Here is a 19207-nt window from a genome sequence, read left to right as displayed (position 1 = left end):
AAAAATGAGCTATAATTTAATTTAAATGAGGCCAACTGACCATCATTTCCAAAAATATGTGTAAAACCTGTGGTAATAAGTTGAAATGAAGCTGGCTAAAAAGGTCTAACAAAGAATTGGGTGATTATTTATACCTTATACTAGTTGCACTTTTGACAGGAGGGTTAATAAGGGCTGTAATATCATGTGCACCTCCTCTATTAAAACTACTGTTACAATGATTCACCAGTGGTGGCAAATAGAAAAGTAAGTGAGACAAAAACTTAAATCCAAATTGAAAAAGAAAGTTGTATTTTAGTTGTGAAGTTAGCTTTTTAAGACTTACTTACCTGCCCACAGACGGCAGAGAGAAATCACCTAAATTTGGTACAAAACATCTCTAGAAGGTCCCAAAAAATACAAAAATCGAACCAAAATTCCATTAATGATTAATTCCATTAATTAATGTATTTTGGCATGATTTTGCCCTTTCATAAATAGTTGTATTCAATAATCAAATCACTATTTGAATTTGAGTACTCCTGTGATCTGACTGGTTAATTTGTAAAATATTTAATTAGTCTCTTACAGTTAGTGAGACGATTTATTATTACTATATAATTAAGTAACATTAACAGTTGTAACATTGGTCTTCTGTTAGTTTTTGTATTTCATTCCTTCCACAATCTAAAGGATCAAACTGTGGATAGTTTTGTGCTCTGGAGTCTCAGTCAGTGAGATGTGACTGACTGTTAACATTAAATCTCTGTTTATCACTGTGTGAACGTGTTGAGTGTGTGTTGTTCATGTTTATATGTGTGTGATGTGCTGTCTGCCGGCAGCTCCTACTTGTGTTATGTGAAGGACGGAGGGAGGGAAAGGAGGGCACGTGTGTCTCCATGACAACCCACCTGCTTGTGGCCCTTTATAAAGCCAGGCGGGGTGGAAGAGAGAGAAGGGCTAACCGTTACTGACAGGGCACTTTGTGGAACAAGGGGAGGAGGGGGGGAGGCCCATGCTGCCTGCTGACTGTAACAGCACCTCATGCGCAGCTTCAGATCGGAGCCGACATGCAGACAGCGTCCGCGGCTACGCCAACATATTGACCCCCCATCACATTCCTTTATTGTCCTGCGCATTCCACACTGGACCGACAGGCCGGTAGAGGCGGCAGGTTGCCATGCCAACGGACGACACTCAGCCCCCACAACCCGCCCAAGAGGGACAAGTGACACACCGACAGACACAGAGGACATGCTCCAGCATCCGTCAGACTGGACCAAATGCAGAGCGACTCAAACCAAACAGAGCGAAGCAGAACACATTGGGAGTGGAAGAAGTCGACCTGCTGCTGGATCTTCGTCTGGAAGTTAAATCTACAGTGTCTAAAAATACTGAAAATCATCAGTAAAGCTGTTAGCGTGTAAGAAAATGCTTTATGTAATGGATTTATGTAAATGATGTTAGGGTCTGTTACGCACCCCAATTTGTGTCTCCTGTTAAACACACATCGTGGACTCCCCAGTGCATTAAATATGGATTATACCATGGCCACAGAAAGTACTGTTTGACTGAGTGAGAGCTGTTTAATCCCATGGTGCTACAGTATATATGCAAATCAGTCACAAACTATTAGGTCAGTGATGTTTTTCATTGTTGTGGCTCCGTATTCCAGGACATTACATTTAGGAATCAAACTATTACAGAGATTTGAGTCCTGAATTTTAATCTTGAGGATATTGGAGTGTGGTCGTGTCTATATTGGGTGAGCGGTGCAGGAATATGCATAGATAGTCCCCCGATATTAAGACGGGTTTAGCAACCATGTAGTTATTACTAATTATTCACTTAAAAAACAGACTGAAGGCAGAGGCTCTTAAAACAAGCAGTACAGGCCTGGCAGAGCGTCACCAAGAAGATAAAAAAAATGTCTGCTGATGTTTGGGGGTCGCAGTCTTTAGACATTAATATTTGGTTGCAGTCAAATGACTTAAACATAACATAATTTAATTTGTTCTTCAGTTACACTGGGTCCTCTAAAAGTGCTGTTCATCAAATGTGGACGATCACACCCTCAAATTAACAAGAAGAACCTTATAGTCATGATTTTCATTATTTGTGTTCTAGTGTGTAATCACCAAAACAGGATTTAAGAGGCCAATATCTATATTTAGAGTAAAAGACTACGTATATATATACGCTGACATTTGTTTTATTCACTTTAAATTATTAATTTTTGGTTAATGATCCTTTAAATTTGGTTATTTTAAAGGTGCAGTGTGTAGAATTTAGAGGCATCTAGCAGAGCGGGCTCTGCAAAAATGGAATATAATAATGATAAGTATGTTTTAACTAGTGTATAATCACCTTAAAATAAGAATCAATGTGTATTTGTTACCTTAGAATCAGCCCTTTATATCTACAAAGGGAGCAGGGCCTCTTCCACAGAGCCCGCCATGTTTCTACAGTAGCCCAGAACGGACAAACCAAACACTGACTCTAGAGAGGACCTTTCATAGTCATTATAAGCTCTTCTACATGGTTGGGGGTGGTTGGTGAGCTATTTAGTTGGTTATAATCTACAGGCCACTACATCCTACACACTGGTCTTCTGAGATATGTGAACAAGAATGTGCTGAGTGGCCATTTCGCTGTTGGAAAATAAACAAGTTTTCTGCACCCATTTGTGTTGTTTCATTACAACTGTGATAAACTAAAATAACACCAGCAGGTTAGTTTATCAGTCTAATACAGAGCAAACACAACAGAAAAAATATTTCACTGACTTGACTGTAACAATTTAGCCTGTTTTAAATCAGCGCGCAATCAATATTTGAAGTCCAACTAACCATTATGAGCAACAGTAGTTCTGCTTCGTGCTAAATTACCAGTCGACTCACAGGTGAAAAACACCAAACTATGAGCTAAACTGTGTGTGTCAGTGTGTGTGTAGTGGCCATGATATAAATACAATAATACACTGTCCCGATCAATAACAATAGCAGAGAAAGCTTTTTATTTTACATCAGGACACCTCTGATTTAATTTTTCATAAATCCGGGGTATGTGAGGTATATACACTACATCTATCCTTCCATCCACAGACATAATGTATTCCGCTCCACTCTTTTTTTTAAGCCATACTCTGATGCCCTGCAGTACTCTAGCCATTTGGGACGTCACCTCACGTAAACACAATGCAGAAAAGACCAGATAGAGGCAGAGATAGTAGAGTGAGATAGTGAGAGGTTTGGCTGCTGATCTAACACTCATACTGGCAGGACACACACACGCGCACACACATACACACACACACACACGTACGTACACGCGCACACTCATGCAGTATAGTTGCAGTACTGTGATCAACCAGCTAACCTGACGGCCTGGTCCCCTCTGTATACGGGTGCTCTGAAATGTCCTGCAACTCTAAGCAACGGTATTCACTGTTAACGTCAATTGCCCTATGTGTTAATTTATCATCAACTAGAAATTAAATAGTAAAGGATAAGGCTGGTGATTTTCTATAAATATATATTTTTCTATATTTTGTTAACAAATCTCAAGTGCTGAGCCAAACCAACAATGAACCGATCTCTTTACAAGTCTTGTGCGTGTGTTCCTCTGTACTGTAGATATACCTGTTATAAGTATTATATACGTGTATAAGTGGTCTAGTGATCATTAGCACTGTCTTATTTACAGCTTGTATCCTAAATTGTAATTTTGACCACTTATTGGATATAGTATTTATTGATCATATGTATTGATCAAGTGACATTATATCCTTAATTGTACTGTTATCTGTTGTATTTCACCATTTTGATAATTTTCTACTCTTTATCATTTTTATATTCTATTGTCTGGCAGGTGACGCACACTATTAGTAGGTTTATAGTACTGTGTCAACTCAATGCCAGAGGCATGTTGTTGCCTCGACCCCGGCATGAACCTTTTGAAGTTCTGGGTAGGGGTTGAATGGTGCTGTGCAATTCACTGCCAAAATAGTAGGGGGTGTGAGGTTCCTGAAGGGTCTGTCGTGAAAGTTGTTGACTGTTTATCTCGTAGAAGAAGTGCTTGTAATTCTGCACCTCCTCAATCAAGCGCTCTTCTACTTGGTCCATGTTTTCTTTTCGCTCAAAAGCGACGAAACTCCAACACTTTACACATGGTGGTATGGCAGGAGTAGTAAACTGGAAAAGCCGAAAATGCCGGAAATAATGTAGTGAGGACCAATCACAGCCTTGCAGCCTGCGTCTCCTCGACCTGTAGTTACAATTTTTTGAAGGTGCACATCATAGGGCTCTGCAGGGCTACGGTGTCGAGTTGATGCAGTACTATAAACCTGGCAGGTGCTCATCGATTAGTCAGTGATCTTTCATGTCCTTTCATTGGATGATTGAGGCGTGGAAATGCTGCCCATGATATGCCTGATAAAGGTCTGAGAGACCGAAACGTTGCATTAATTTAATAAAGTGTTTTTTCCATTTTGTCCAAAAACTACTGAAAACCAGTCAGTGAGCCAAACCTATGCACTGTATGACATGTTCATTCATCCCCAAAGAGTTTAGTTCACATTTTCAGTCTCAGGAGAGTAGTTCCTTGCACACTGTCTTCGGAGTGAAGGAACATCACCCAGTGCAACAGTGTGGCTAATAAACCTCTTTTTTAATACATTTTTGGATGACAACGTCTACAGCACAGATGAATAAGATGCATCAGGCTCTGGATACATGCACAACACTTGTAAGTATATGTTCATTGTTGGTGTGGCTCTGCACATGAGATTTGCTGAGAATGCAAAATATGTAAAAAATCACCAGTTTTATCCTTTAACCAAAACAGGTGAAGCAAAGAGTGAAAAAGAACATCTACAAGTGAGTATTTCTACAATTTGTGGATAAATTCAGTGCCTTATTATTCTTAAATGGATGCTGGTGAAAGGACAAACTCCTTTCTCCACAATATGGAACATAACCACTCACATGTTGTAAAATGAGTTGTATAAACAGCAACACAATTTACCTTGCAAATATCCTAGATTTACTCGATTCATGACATCGCTCGCAGTGAGATTAGAAACATCCTCTACAAGCCAAAAGAGGGAAGACAGGAGATAAAGAGAAAGAAAGGAGGAAAGGAACAGAGGAAGGGGAAAGGGAGGGGGAAAGAAAGAAAAATCAGGCAGACAGCGAATGCATTTGCAGTTTCGAAAAGAACTCTTAAAGAGGTGAGAGCAATGCAAAAAAGAAGCCATGCATTAGTGTGTGCACAGGATCAATTCCAAATTATTCATCATGTCACACGTTAAGATCCTGTCCCAGTAATCCTTACTGACATTCATGGTTAAGATGGTCTTGACCTTTTGGGGTTCTTCCTGAAAGGTATTTAAGTGACATGTTACAAAATATTTAGTAAGTGCAACACATCTGGAGCATGATTCTGCTTTTTTTTTTTTTTTTTTATAAAGCATGAAGCTGCGAGGAGAGAAGAAGTGGGGAAAAAAATACAGAAGTGAGCAGATAAGAATGCAGGCAAATGCAGTCTGTGATCAAATGCAATAGAAATGAGGTTTAGTGCTCCCTCATCTTCATGCATGATGTGTTCACATCCACATGTTGGTATGATAATGATCATGTGTGTGTGTGTGTGTGTGTGTGTGTGTTTGTTATGGCACATGGAGGAAGAAACTGATGAATGTGATAGTGAGAAAAATGAGGTATTCTGAAGGTTAATGGTGATGTAGTGTGATGTCGGTAATGAGCTGAACTATCAAGACCCGCAGCACCTCGTCTTAATAGGAAATGAGATGAGACTAAATGACTGGAATACAGTTTTAAATTAAATACGTTTTTCCAAACACAGAACTGCCTTCGCGCCTGAAATAATCTCATTGGTTGAGAAAAAGCCTCAGTAGGAGCTATAGCAGCACCTGAAAACAAACATCCACTCCTTTTCTGTCCAATTGAAATTAGAGTTTAGTGATTTCACTGAATGAGCAGCTACCATCAGGCTAAGCTGTGAGTAGATTTGTCTAGTTTTATTTAAATGAATACAATCAATGATGCAGAAAACTAAAGGTTTTGAAGAAAAATATCGGTCTACATGTAAATACAGCATCCTGCAATACATAGTTTAAAAGAGAGTGCTCCATTATCTAAGTGTGGTTTGTTATGTCAGACTGAAGCTTAGTGAAGAGGACAGGTGATAACAGAGCAGCTACACTAGGGGCGGCTGTGGCTCCTAGTGTGGCGCCTAGAGATAAAGCTGACATTTGTAAATGTATTCAAATGTTTTTTCTGACCAACAGTCTAGATACCAAAAAAATTCAATTTGCAATAATAAAAACAGGAAATCAGCAAATATTCACATTTGAGACACATTTGTGTTTTTTGGGTTTTTTTTGCTTTAAAATTACTGAAATAATTGATTATCCAAATCGTTGCCAAATGAATGTTCTATTGATCAACTTATGACCTCAGCTCTACACACCATACACGGTTCGTTCTGCACTTAATGTTGGCTTCACATTATGAGAACCTTTGCGGCTAGGATGGGTTAGCTCACTGCATTAGATCAATTTTCAAAGCAGCCATACAGGCCGACAACTACACAAGTCGTGTTTTTAACTGCTGATCTGTGACGATTATTATCATGAATATAAAAAGTGTCACCGCCATTTGTATTTCAGTCTATTTCATATTTTCTCTCCTTAAGTCTCTTATTCTTACTGCAAGCTCCATCCTCTGCGGTTCAAATCAACCAATGACATTATTTCTGCTTCCAGAGGTGCAATGACCTAAAAGAAATGTGACTCCAGTCTGCAACAAACATTATAATTTGCAGTATTATTGATTATCAAACACATTATGACTAATAATTATTTAATAAATATAAAAAGTACAAAATTAAATAGAAATCATACATTTATCTGTTTAAACCAGCTGCATTATGTATATGTTTTGCCATAAAATAAATCATAAATTGTAAACTACTGCAGTGAATTACAATTAAAAATGTAATAAGTCAACTTCTACAAACAGTACGAAAGGAAATATATAGACTTTTTATCATCTGACCATCTTTCAATCAGTAGTTTTACTCACCGTATCCCACGGTGGGCAGGCCCAGGTGCTTCATGCGATTCTTGACCAGCTCAGACAGCTCCTGTCGCTCAGAGCGTCGGTACAGGTTGAGTCTCTGCTGCGAGATGCGCTCGGCTCTGCTTGATGGCTTTGTGCTCTTCCTGCTCAGACGCCGCGCCCACTGCATGCTCTTCTTCCTCAGCAGCGGGTGCTCTGATTGGTCGCTCGTGGTGGAGTTTCTGTGGGCTGTCTTTTCCTTCCAGGACTCTCCACGTTCACGATGCTCTTCGCCCTGCTCCACGTTGATGGACACCTGAGACTGAGAAAGGAGGGTTTGTTTGACTGTTTTTTATTATTTAGATTTTATTCTTTTAAAAAATACTTGTTTGTATGACAATAAAATAAACATTTTTCATCTTTTATCCTTTTCTATGCGCTATTTTCAGTAACCATTTTGCTATGATGGTTATGAACTTTTTATATTAATATCAGAAAAATTCCAGTAAGGTATTTTTCTTTGTTGCATGATGTCAGCATGGAGTGATGACAATTAAAAAAACACATCTGGATCTTACCTGTGGGTAACTGTCCTTGCCCTGAAACAAGAAAGGGACAAACAGACATCCAAACAAAAAGAGATGCAATGAAAGATGGGGGCATCCAAAGCAAAATTGTTTAAAGCCTCAGAAAGCAGCACATAAAATAGTAAATGTGCTGTATTTACTATTTCATCATTGACTATTCAGCAGTCGGGAAATTAACACTCCCCAGCTATGATACATCTCTGGTTGATGATGATTTAGAGGCTGATTACTTTGTTAATAATCACCCTCGCTAGAATAATAGTCAGTGTAATTGGGGACTTTCTGATGGGAGCTGTGGTATCCAGACAAAAGTGTTAATTTCCCTTGACTGCTTTGGCATTCATTTTTGTCACAAATAATTGCATAAACATAACAGTGGCACACAATGATGCAACTGAAGTGAAATTGAAATGAACAAAGGAGAAAGAAAAGGGGATAAATTGAGGAGCGAGATGCATAAAGAAGCAAGCAAGATAGTTGGTAATGAAAAAGGAAAAGCAATAAAGCGATAAAAGCAGTTAGAAAGAATAAAGACAGGAGGAGAGAATGGAGAAAAATATTGACTTTAGAAAAGAAAGGAGAATGAAAGGAGGATGTGAACAAAGAAAAGACATTTTTGAAAACATGAAAACAGAAAGAAAGCTAATCAAAAAACTACATGATGAGAATTTAACTAATAACATAGAGGTAATAAAGAAAACACAAAAAGATGGAGGAACTTAAGGATGTATAAGCTGAAGCCAAACCAGGAGCCGAAGCCGAGACCAAACCCACATCCAGGAGTCACATATTTAGTATGTCAGACTGAACTTGCCTCTGAGGTTGAGAACATGTGCGACTCGGTGCGGTAGATCCCGATGGGGATCTCAGCGCTGGAGGAACAAAGTTTCTGGAAGAGTCTGCCGTAAGTCCTGATCCACAGGTCCTCCTCTGTGATCTTCATCTGAGGAGGGAGAACAAGGATCAACGCGATTTGCACTTCACGGTCATTTTATCAAACTTACAAATCCACTGCTTAGAGGATGGAGCATCGCTGCTTACAGCACACAGATACCCAGAGCCAGGCGTGGTGTCCAGACCGAGAAGCAGCCTCGCAATTGCGATCATGTAGTCCTTAACAAACGACTGTCGAAACAAAGAGAAAGACTGCGGTGAAAAGATATTCAACTCACGTGAAGTCTAGCTGGAAAACAACTTGTTCTGCATCTATATGCTCAACACAGTGCTAATCAAGTCTATTTAATTATTAAAAACACTGTCAAATGCTCCCACATTGTTTTGTAAAATCAGTTTGTTTTATTTATTTTACCCCAGGACTTATTTTGTGACAAATGGTCCTAATATTCCTTTTTTGTCTGTCCATTAGAATGTTTTTAGGACTAATTTGCCCTTTTAATATCAACTATTATTATTATTATTATTATTATTATTATTATTATTATTATTATTATTATTATTATTATTATTATTATCATTATTATTATAATTGTTGTTGTTGTTATTATATTCAACTAATAAATGCTGCTACTTCTATGTCTTTGCACATTTAATTCATTCCTTTCAATAATGCTGTTTGGAAGTAACATTTTGATTGAAAGTGCAAAAGTATGTTCAGATGATGTTAATTGAGGATCCAAATCGAGGTAAAACACAAAATACCTGTAATTTTGACATGAAGCTTGTTGAAAATGCTGAATATCATTAGAAAATATTGACTTAGGTGCTGTAGAACACTCAGCTATTCATGAATCAGCTGTGAGATACTTGTAGCAGCACAAAAACAGATTCAATTATCAGTTGACGTGTGTGTTTGACTTAAGCCTATATTTATCTTGACATCTAATATGAGCACAACCCTGAAAAGCCAGTGTTTATCTTCCCACCTGGTACAGCAGAGTATCCAGCATGCTGATACTGAACACCCTGCCTGCAGCAAACGGCAGCCGGAACATGAAGGCCAGGTTGGAGCCCTTATCACGCTCTATCTGAGGATTTGAGAAACAGAACTACAAGATGTTAAAATCTCACTCTTGTACATTTACTGATCTATTGCTCCTTTTTCTCTACTCACAACAAGATAGATTTGAAAACACAAAAAGGAATTTTCACACCTGAAAACCTACAAGTTGGCCAAGAGACAAGTTTTAAACAAATTATGACTGTAGGTTGAGGAAAAAGGTGACATGAAACATTCAGAAATGAGAAACTACTATCATCTAGAGTAAAATTCATGGGTAAATGTTGGTCTGTATACTGTAACTTTGTGGCCTCGATACAAAATATTATTGATCGTCATTATCAGATCCTCTTGTGCTTTTCAGTGTTAATATCCTTAAATGAACTATCTATTATTGGCAAAATAGCTGAAGAAATGACATAAACGAACTAGAAAAATCTTTAAAATGTAACAGTGTGTACGGCTACTTGTTTTTGGAAGGGTGAAAAAGCTCCTCCAATATAATATAAACAGAGCCAAGGCACTCTCCTCTTAAAATAGCCCAAACATAACAGATATGATTATGCAGAGTGAAATAGGAAATGAGTATAATGTTTGTGACACAATTCACAAGCAGTAAGAGTTACTGTTGAGAGGAAAACAAAACACGATTCCCTCGATCTCTACTCACACACAAGCAACACACAAAAGTACTTTAAATGACTGTACAAAGGTTAACTTATTTTAAACATTACAACACTACAGATATTCTATATTCCAGCTCTATATAGTCCATTTATGAGATGGATGGATCGCAGAGTTTCACACTGAGGAAAATAATGTGGGTTAAAACCAGGGAGTCTGAGGGTCGCTCCCCTCAGTCCTAATCATCTCACCTTCTCCAGTTTGGAGAGAGCGAGTGAGTAGCAGTCCTTGGCTCTAAACTGCATGAACCTCATGTTGGACGGGTGTGTGAGCTCTGTGATGATGCTGAGACTGGGGAACAGCCTGAGAAAGAGGGAGGGAAAAAAGAGATACAATGGGATGTTAGTGAAAAGATTAAAAGCTTCATGCTGTGGCAGTGATCAATGCTTTTAATTTTGGTTGTTGAATAAAAGAGTAGTTTCAGAACTTTGGCAACTGTAGTTTGTCTTTGAAAACACTTTGCGATTAACTAATTCTGGCAAAAAACAAGCATTTAGTCTCCAGAATTTTACTGAGAACAGATGAAGAAATTAATTAAATGTGGTGCTCATTTGAATGTCCTTTGGACAAGGACTGGATTGGATTAATTGAATGTTTCTACACTGTAAAAACTCTCTCTCTCTCTCTCTCTCTCTCTCTCTCTCTCTCTCTCTCTCTCTCTCTCTCTCTCTCTCTCTCTCTCTCTCTCTCTCTCTTACCTGAACATAGTCTGGACGTTGACGATGGTCTTGGCGTCTGCCATGTAGTCCTCCTCAGCGCTCATGGTGCTCTCCTTGTCCACAACCACCAAGTTGTCGGCATAGATTATACCACACTGCAGCAGGTTGTCCAAGCTGGTCCATTCAAAAGACAGCTGAGTTTATTACTTCATGACATATCAACTCTTTCTTATTAAAACAATGGTATTAACATCAATCTGTGATGTTCAATTCAGCCCATTAAATCATTTTAGAGAACACACTTTCCCCAAACCTGCATAATCCACATACATTTACATTATAACTAGGCTGTAAATGGTAATTTGTACATGGATTAATATTAGCATACATTTGTTCACACACTTAAAGACCTAACTGTTGCAACTTACATTAGCTTGCTAATATATGGCCTACTGATATTGAAATGTGAAATAAAGAATATGGTATATGGTAATCATATCTAAAGATTTAAGATTATTTTATAAAGATAACACAAAATTGCCTCAAATTATAAAGGTGCCATGTCCATAACATTATACTAAAATATCAAATAGCATTGGTTTGGTTAGCATAAATACTCAATAATGTTGAATAACATGAATATTACTAACACAAGCATACATTTATATACAAGTATATATTTTTTAATTATTGTAGAAATAAATCAAAGTCACACCTACATTTACAAAAGGTAGTCAAGTTTAATATATGGTTTTCCCCTATAAAACTGATATTTTTGGCAGTTGTGATGCTATAGTGACTTCCTGTTTACATAGTTAATTTTGATTGGACAGCAAAACCAATGTTTCCCAGCAACTGATTTACACATTACTTTCTCATTTCTCACTACTATTACTTTACTAACTAAGCTTTTTTAAGTTTTAAAGGTGCAACGCAATTAAGTGAATCAATAAGATAGTTTGAAAATAGTTAGTAGTTACTAAAACATTTAAGGACTTTGGCCTGTGAGACTCTATCCTGACTGAGTGTGAACTGTGCATTTAGCTGAAATCAGAGTCTGGATCTTTTTAAAATATACTTTCAAGCCGTCACTAGTTTTGAACATTGCTGTAAAACTGAGTGTCAAAAAAGCAGTGTGTTTAAGGGGGAACGTTTTCTTTAAATGGGCCATAAAACATTCGATATTGATTGCAAACATCCATTAAGGATTGGGTGGCATATTATTTGTGAGACCCGACCCCGGATAAAGTGGGAAGAAGATGAGATGAGATTATTTGTGAATTTTGTATTAAAGCTGCATTGCTGGCAGCTGCATTAAACATTGAGATGAACACAATCATTAAATTAGTTAATCATATCAGCATTTTTTTTAATAATCCAAAAACATACTTATCGATTGTGCCAGCCATGAAGTAAACCATTGGGAAGCAGCAAATGGCCTCTAAGAAGTGGTTGTCTGGCCTGCAGGAAACAGGAAACATCATGAATTAGCATCTCATACTAATTGTTGCAGATAATGACATTGTTGAAGTAATTTCCTGAAATGTACTTGTTGATTTATGAAAGGGGTTGATCTGCTTCCACTGTATTAAATGATGGTTTATTATGCAGCAACAGGAAAAATAGGCATTTAATCACTCCATGGGAGGATTTAAGTGGTTGCCATGGAAACTCCTGAGGGTCTCACTTAGCCAAAGCTTTCTTGGCTCTCTGTCTGTGTGGTTTATCGGTTTCAGTTACTGCAAAGATTTGGCCAAAGTTAATGAAACAACAGTGAGTTACAGAAGAAAATACACACACAAATGTATACGTACCCTGAAACACAGATATGCTTTCTGTTGCAGAAAGATCTGTGTTTATGAATAATGCAAAAGTATTGTTTTCTTTATCCTACAGCAAAGCAAACTGAAGTTCCAGCTGTTATTATAAAGTCTCTACTGAAAGCAGCTTTGTTGTTTTAAATTGCAAATACATAAAAGTACTGGGTGCATTTTGATCCTTTTTAAGCCCACATGCTTCGGTAGAACACAATTACTGTACAAATACACACTAACAGGCACATACAGATACATTCCCCAACCAATTTTGTTCTGCATAAAGCACTGTGTTTTATTAATAATGTAAAACTTGTTTTTCTTCAAGCTTTAATCTATTGCAGGCAATTCTGGCAAAAAAATGTGCTCGTATTTCAGAACCAGATGATTTTCATCTATGTCAAACTCTGAAATAATGAACTAATCCACATGTTGTGCAGTAGTGTTAACATTCATGTAGCAAAAGGAGAGACAGATAAAAGCCTGGTTTCCGAGTTGGTAACCGAGTAGCATATTAACTGATACAGGGCTGCAACTAGTTATTATTTTAATTATCGATTAATCTGTTGATTATTTTCTCAATTCATCAATCAATTGTTTGGTCTATAAAAATGTCTTATATGGTGAAAAAATGTTGATAACTGTTTCCAAAACATCCTCAAATATCACTAAGTGTTGACTGAGACTAAAAAGATATTTAGCTTACAACTGATGAAGACTTAAGAAACCAGAAAATAGTTTGTTATATTTATTTGAGATTTTTTTTTAAACAAATGACTAATTGATAATCAAATAGTTGACGATTAATTTCTATCAATCAACTAATCGACTAATCAACTAATCATTGCAGCCCAAGAATGATATTTATATTATTACGTACATTTCAGATATAAAGACATTGTTCGAGGTTCTACATGTGTTTGATGCCCATGTATGAAAGAAACTTGAGCACAGCCTTTGATTTGATTACTGTATGAGGAAAGAGGAAGCAAACAAAAAAACAAACATTAGGTTGGACAGGTTGAGTAATCTTACGGGTAGTCCAGTAGCAGCACTATGGGGTTGAGCTCCTTCCTGGGCCGATAGTACGCTCGCAGAGGGACAATGAAGTTGTAGAGACCATTTCCTGCCATCTCCGCAGACACTATAATCAGCTTATTTTTGAAACCGTACGCCTTGGCATCTTCAAAGCTGCTGTGTGTACAGCCCTGCACAGAGACAGACAATTCAGACAACAGGAAGTCATCCAGGTTTTAGTTTGACTGAGCTCTACGGAGACACATAACGATTTTCTTGTTGATCAGAACGAGGTTAGTGCATGTTGACATTTCACAGTGGTTTTCTTGTGGTTGAGTTCTGAGCTGTCTGTTTCTTTTCCTGCGTGTGGATTCACCTTGTCGAGACGAAGGCAGCAGAACGGCGCTTTCTGTGGTAGGAGGTGGCACAGAGTTGGAGAGCTGCCGATGTAGGGCGAGTTGGGAGGGTAGCCCTTCACAAAACTGAGAAGAAGCAAAACAAAGACAAAGAAGAAACACTCAGTGAGAGGCTTCTGAGTGACAGCAAACTTTAATAACTTATTTTTCTTCCAGAGATGCAGTCCACATTTCATCTGATAGAGATACCTACCTGTTCACAGCTATATTAAAACTGTCTTGCCTTACATGTTTTTTCTATATATTTTATGAAGGAACTACAAACTTCCCCTACAGACAAAAACAGCATGAATTTTAATTCAGATTTGTACTGATAAATGATCGTACAGGTGTTTCCACTTTGCCAAGAATTCTAGATCACTGTCACCTTCTTAATTATTTTCATCATTATTCATCACACTGAATATCACCATCATTTACTGAAAAAAGGAAAATGTTGCCTTTTCTGTACATTGTCGCATTCTGCAGTCTTTTAGATCAAATAAGTGATGCTTTAAGTCTGAAGGACTAATTTTCTGCTCTATACCGACACAAAACTATACAAAAAAGTACAAACTTTGGAGCCTGTTTAGTTTTATTTGTGTCTCATTTAGTCAGTTTGGTTTTGTGTCCACTGATTTGTAATGTGTCAGCTACAATTACCCTCATCAGTTTCACAGTGTCCTCTAGTTGGCTAATGAAACAGATTCTGGCTTTGTTTATAGATGCATCACACTGGATGACCACATGATGGCACTGTGGGACCTTGAGACTTACTCTCTTACTTACTGTCCTCTGCACATGTTGCAGATGTGTCTATCTCCCCTTTGGCTGCGCCTGAGAACTCATACAGGTGCAGTGTGTAGGATTTAGTGACATATAGCAAAACGAACTTGGCAGAAATGGAATATAATAATTCAATATTCACAAGTATGTTCTAATCAGTATTATAAGCAGTTGGTTGCAGTCTGTAACCTCACCGCTACTCAAGCATCATGGGGCGCAGTAATAGAGGAACAGAGGTAAGGAGGACTTAATGTCCAACATAATGAGAGCCAGTCGAGTCTGGTTCTAACCAGACTCAACCAGTTACTCTTTTGATGTACTTGTGTGTGCTGAAGTACAGACTGTGAGCCCCAGAGGCACATACAAACAATCCATCCTAAACGTATCTCCATCTAATGAAACCACATACAGAGAGAAAAGAGAGGAACAAAGAGATAAATGATTTCCTCTGACCTGCTGAACTGTAATGGCGACTATCTGTCTGGCCTGATAAATGAGTGTTGAGGATCTATGTAAGGACACTGTACGTGAGCTCCACCCAGGAAGAAAAGTGCTGACCTCCCTTGTCATGTCAGACACATTCATCACTGTCACGTCAGCACCTTGAGGCATCATGATACACAGATTACACGCCTATTTCAACCTCGTCAATCTCTCCTCCTATAACCACTCAGACACGAAGAAGACAAGAGAATTGGTGCCATCAATCAAGTGTAGAGTACAGTATGCTTTCACTATTTCGATCATTACTACCACAGCGAGCTCTTACATTTTCTGACAGACAGACCAGACCAACCTAACGCCTCACCCCTCCTTTTTTACATCTCAACCACAGCCACGTCACTTACTCTGACCCCACAGAGCCCTCTTCGTCTGACTGGTTGGTCTCATCCTCTGATTGGTCACTGAGGAGGTCGCAGGGCAGTATGGCAGAGGAGTCAGCGATCTCCAGGACAGGTGCGATGCTCGGCCTGCGGCTTCCAGCGCCGTTCTCTGTCGGCAAGGTTAGTTTGCCGCTTTCCTCGGGGGGATCGGGGTTCTGGAGATCTATGGCTACGGTACCTGAAAATAACAAGGTGCTATTGTATGTATCTCACTGAGAAGCACACCATAAGGCTATTAAAATATAGCAAGGGCAGCACATTTATTCTATTGTGTTTTGAAGTAAACAGCAGATAAAAGGACCCAGGACCATTTTTATCTCAGAAAACATTCTGCTGCTGGAGAACATGTTTTCACATTCAATATAATATCGTCTATGTTTAGCTTGTTCAGCATCTTAGCCTCCCTCAGTTAGCCCATTTTTTTTTACATTTGACCTTGACAAGAAGATATATTGCTCTGGCAAAAGCTACAGCAAAATAACATGCGAGCAATATTGATCATACATCATATTACAGATAGCTAATATGATGTATGCCAGGGTATTTCAGGTACATATGTGCAATACGTATGTCATGGTTAATGTGGAAATTATGATTCTATCAAACAAAAGATATTAAGTAAAGGGTTATATATTAAAATATCACTATGCCTACAGTATGTAATAAAGAAAATAAGTGTTGTTTCATGCACAAACTTACCATATGAAGTGGCCTGATCAACTTTCACAGTTCAAAGAAAAAGCACAACACAATAATGTCAGCCAGCAAAGTAAAAAAGCGTGTAGTAAGAAAAACAATCATGCATAACAGTAAGTAAAAGAATACAACACCGCCCGTGCAGCAACCATTCGAAAAATGTGTGCGCAGCGTGAGCGCAATTTAGTGTAAGTAAACATCAACAACAACAAAGCATCCATTTTCTCCTTACACGGAAACCCCTTCAATCAATCGTACAGTAAGACTGTCTGCAAACTGAATCTTTACTCGTACCACCACGACAAATATCACATTCCCTACGTCTAAACCTGCTCCTCCGCATCACCTCTCTCAGTCTTACCCATGCTGGCGATGATGCTGTGCACAGGCAGTCTGGAGGGGGCGTCGTACAGGCCGGTGACGGGCAGGCCCTTGTTGTGCTTCTCCTCCTCTTTGAAGATGAAGGCGGAGTTCTCCTCCTTGGTGATGTTGATGTAGTAGCAGGTGTCCGCGGCCGTCATGATGTGGCGGGGGCCAGGGTTCAGCATGATGCTCTTGTTGTCCTCCCTCTTCACCCCGATCAGACACACACCATACCTGTGAGGTAAAGGACGAAGCCAAAATTCAAAAAGCCCTCCTGGGAAAATGCTTTAGACATGTGTGTGACAATGTGTGAGACACTGTAATGAGATAGAATATTAATACAGTGCGTCCAAATCAATCAGGTGGAAGTTTTACTAACTTCTTATGGGCGTGGAAGGAGGCGTAGGTGAAGCTTTTCCCATCATACTCCCCGAAAAACTTGCTGTCACACAAACGGATGTGGTAGACCTCGTTTCCAGAGCAGCGTCCATACGTCCTCTGCCACTGCTCTGGTGACATTTGTCCTTCCCTGGAAAAGTATCATCAGAATAGTTACTGAATCTACCATCACGTCAAGGTTTGTGCTTGAAGTAGATGATATCGCTATCAATTTATCAGTTTTTATATTAACTACGGCACAAAAGTAATATCAATGCATAAAATAAATTTTCTTCGAATCAATTCAGACTTAATTTGCTTTTCCCATCGACTGATAAATGAGTTTGGCCTTTCATGACCTTTCGCTCCCCCGCCTCTGAAATTAAAATCACAATAACAATCCTAAAAACACGATAGGTTGAAAAGGCTACAGGGTCATTTTATCTGAGCAGTTCTTCTGCTTTACAACTTTTAATCAATTTGATGATGTTTAAATTAACACCCGTCACGTAGAAGTCTATTCCCATTCCCGTCACCTTCACTGCCCCAAGCCACCACAAATTTCCCATAATGGAAATTGAAATGGATGTTTTAAGTCTCTGCTGTGGAATATATTGGTCCCCTTGCACAGAATGTGAAGAACACAGCCAGATTTATAGCCAAACAAGGAACGTTGTAATGTTTACTGACTTGGCAGTGACAAGTTTCTGCAGTGGTGACAGTACAGTATTCAGCTCTGCAGAGACAAAAACCAGGAACAGTCTGTGTAATTATAAAACCTGTGCTGCACTCATCAGTATCAGTCATCTTTGTCTAAAATTAATCATCAAGTGGGATTGAATCTGTCTACATGAGTAATGAAATAAATGAATATTAAACATTAGCAAGATTTAAAGTTTACTTATAAACTTGGTTGAGATGCTCTGGAAGCAGAAATAATGTCATTGGTTGAGTTAAATCTAAATAGATAGAAATCCACAGAGGTTTTGGATAAACAATGTCAGGCTGAAACCCAAAGAAAAAGATGAAAATTGAGAGAGAGGGAAGAAGACAAACTCTTCTACTATTGTTCAAACTGTTCAAGCAAACCAAACTAAAGTTATCTAGGGTCACTCAGTAGCTTAGTTCACATTTCAAACAGCTACAGTAGCATCTGACTACCAAAGCATGGTATGGTCACGATTCAGAATCAAATTATGACATTAATCATCACATTTGAGGGGCTGCCAACAGCAAATATTTGGCTTTTTTATTAAGAAATGACTAAAATAATTACCCGATTAACAAACTTGTTGCCAATTCATTTTCTGTCAGTCAAGCAGCTCTACCGCTGTAAATAAATGCTACTTTTAATTATTTTTAATAAATGTACAAGATGGTGTGTACTCACTGTCCTCTGGAGGTGTGAACCAGGAGCGTGACTAAAGTAGACGTGGCCGGACACACACAGTTTAGCGCCAACATGGCATATTTGAACTCCTCTTCACACACTACATGATCTGATGAAAATGGACAAGTTGCAATGTTATAGTGTTAGATTCAGAAGTGTAAAAAAAGGTGTTAGTTAATTCAAAATGTGTGTATGTGTTGGGTTTTAGAAAAAAAATCATACAAAATGTAAGAGGGATAAAAGAGAATATAAAGCACTTACCAGCAAATTTAACATGAAACTTATTTTCTGGTTTGAGAATTTGGACATAGAGAGGGCAGTTTGGAGCAAAGTCCTTTGCAGCCCAAGCCCTCAAAATAGTCTGGTGATCCTGTGGGAGAAGAAGTAGTTCACCTATTTTACTCATCCAGTAAGTCATCTGTACGGCAAATGCAATCTGACTTTTATGGACCATAAATTTTGCCTCCGAGACTCAATGTGCTCTCAGCACTCAGCGGCGCCTCCAACAGAATCACAACATCAGACTATCTCCAGCT

The 19207-nt window shown here is 38.5% G+C and overlaps 1 protein-coding gene across 1 annotated transcript in view; it reads right to left on the bottom strand.

The window, feature by feature from the left end:
* Window positions 1-19207, bottom strand: part of kcnt1b (potassium sodium-activated channel subfamily T member 1b) — a 73680-nt gene that overhangs the window by 1994 nt on the left and 52479 nt on the right. Inside the window, exons 15-28 of the mRNA XM_062417213.1 lie at window positions 18933-19041; window positions 18672-18780; window positions 17283-17432; window positions 16902-17137; window positions 15809-16022; window positions 14156-14261; window positions 13798-13970; window positions 12338-12409; window positions 10988-11122; window positions 10481-10592; window positions 9532-9633; window positions 8690-8773; window positions 8463-8591; window positions 7086-7383 (exon numbers count right to left, since the gene is read on the bottom strand). Of these exons, the coding sequence (XP_062273197.1) occupies window positions 7086-7383; window positions 8463-8591; window positions 8690-8773; window positions 9532-9633; window positions 10481-10592; window positions 10988-11122; window positions 12338-12409; window positions 13798-13970; window positions 14156-14261; window positions 15809-16022; window positions 16902-17137; window positions 17283-17432; window positions 18672-18780; window positions 18933-19041 (2029 nt within the window). The remainder of the gene's footprint in view (window positions 1-7085; window positions 7384-8462; window positions 8592-8689; window positions 8774-9531; window positions 9634-10480; window positions 10593-10987; window positions 11123-12337; window positions 12410-13797; window positions 13971-14155; window positions 14262-15808; window positions 16023-16901; window positions 17138-17282; window positions 17433-18671; window positions 18781-18932; window positions 19042-19207) is intronic.

The sequence above is a fragment of the Scomber scombrus genome, chromosome 4 (genome assembly GCF_963691925.1).
Source record: "Scomber scombrus chromosome 4, fScoSco1.1, whole genome shotgun sequence".
NCBI lineage: Eukaryota > Metazoa > Chordata > Actinopteri > Scombriformes > Scombridae > Scomber > Scomber scombrus.
The sequence above is the reverse complement of the archived record's forward strand: the minus strand, read 5'-3'. Positions and strand labels throughout refer to the sequence as shown.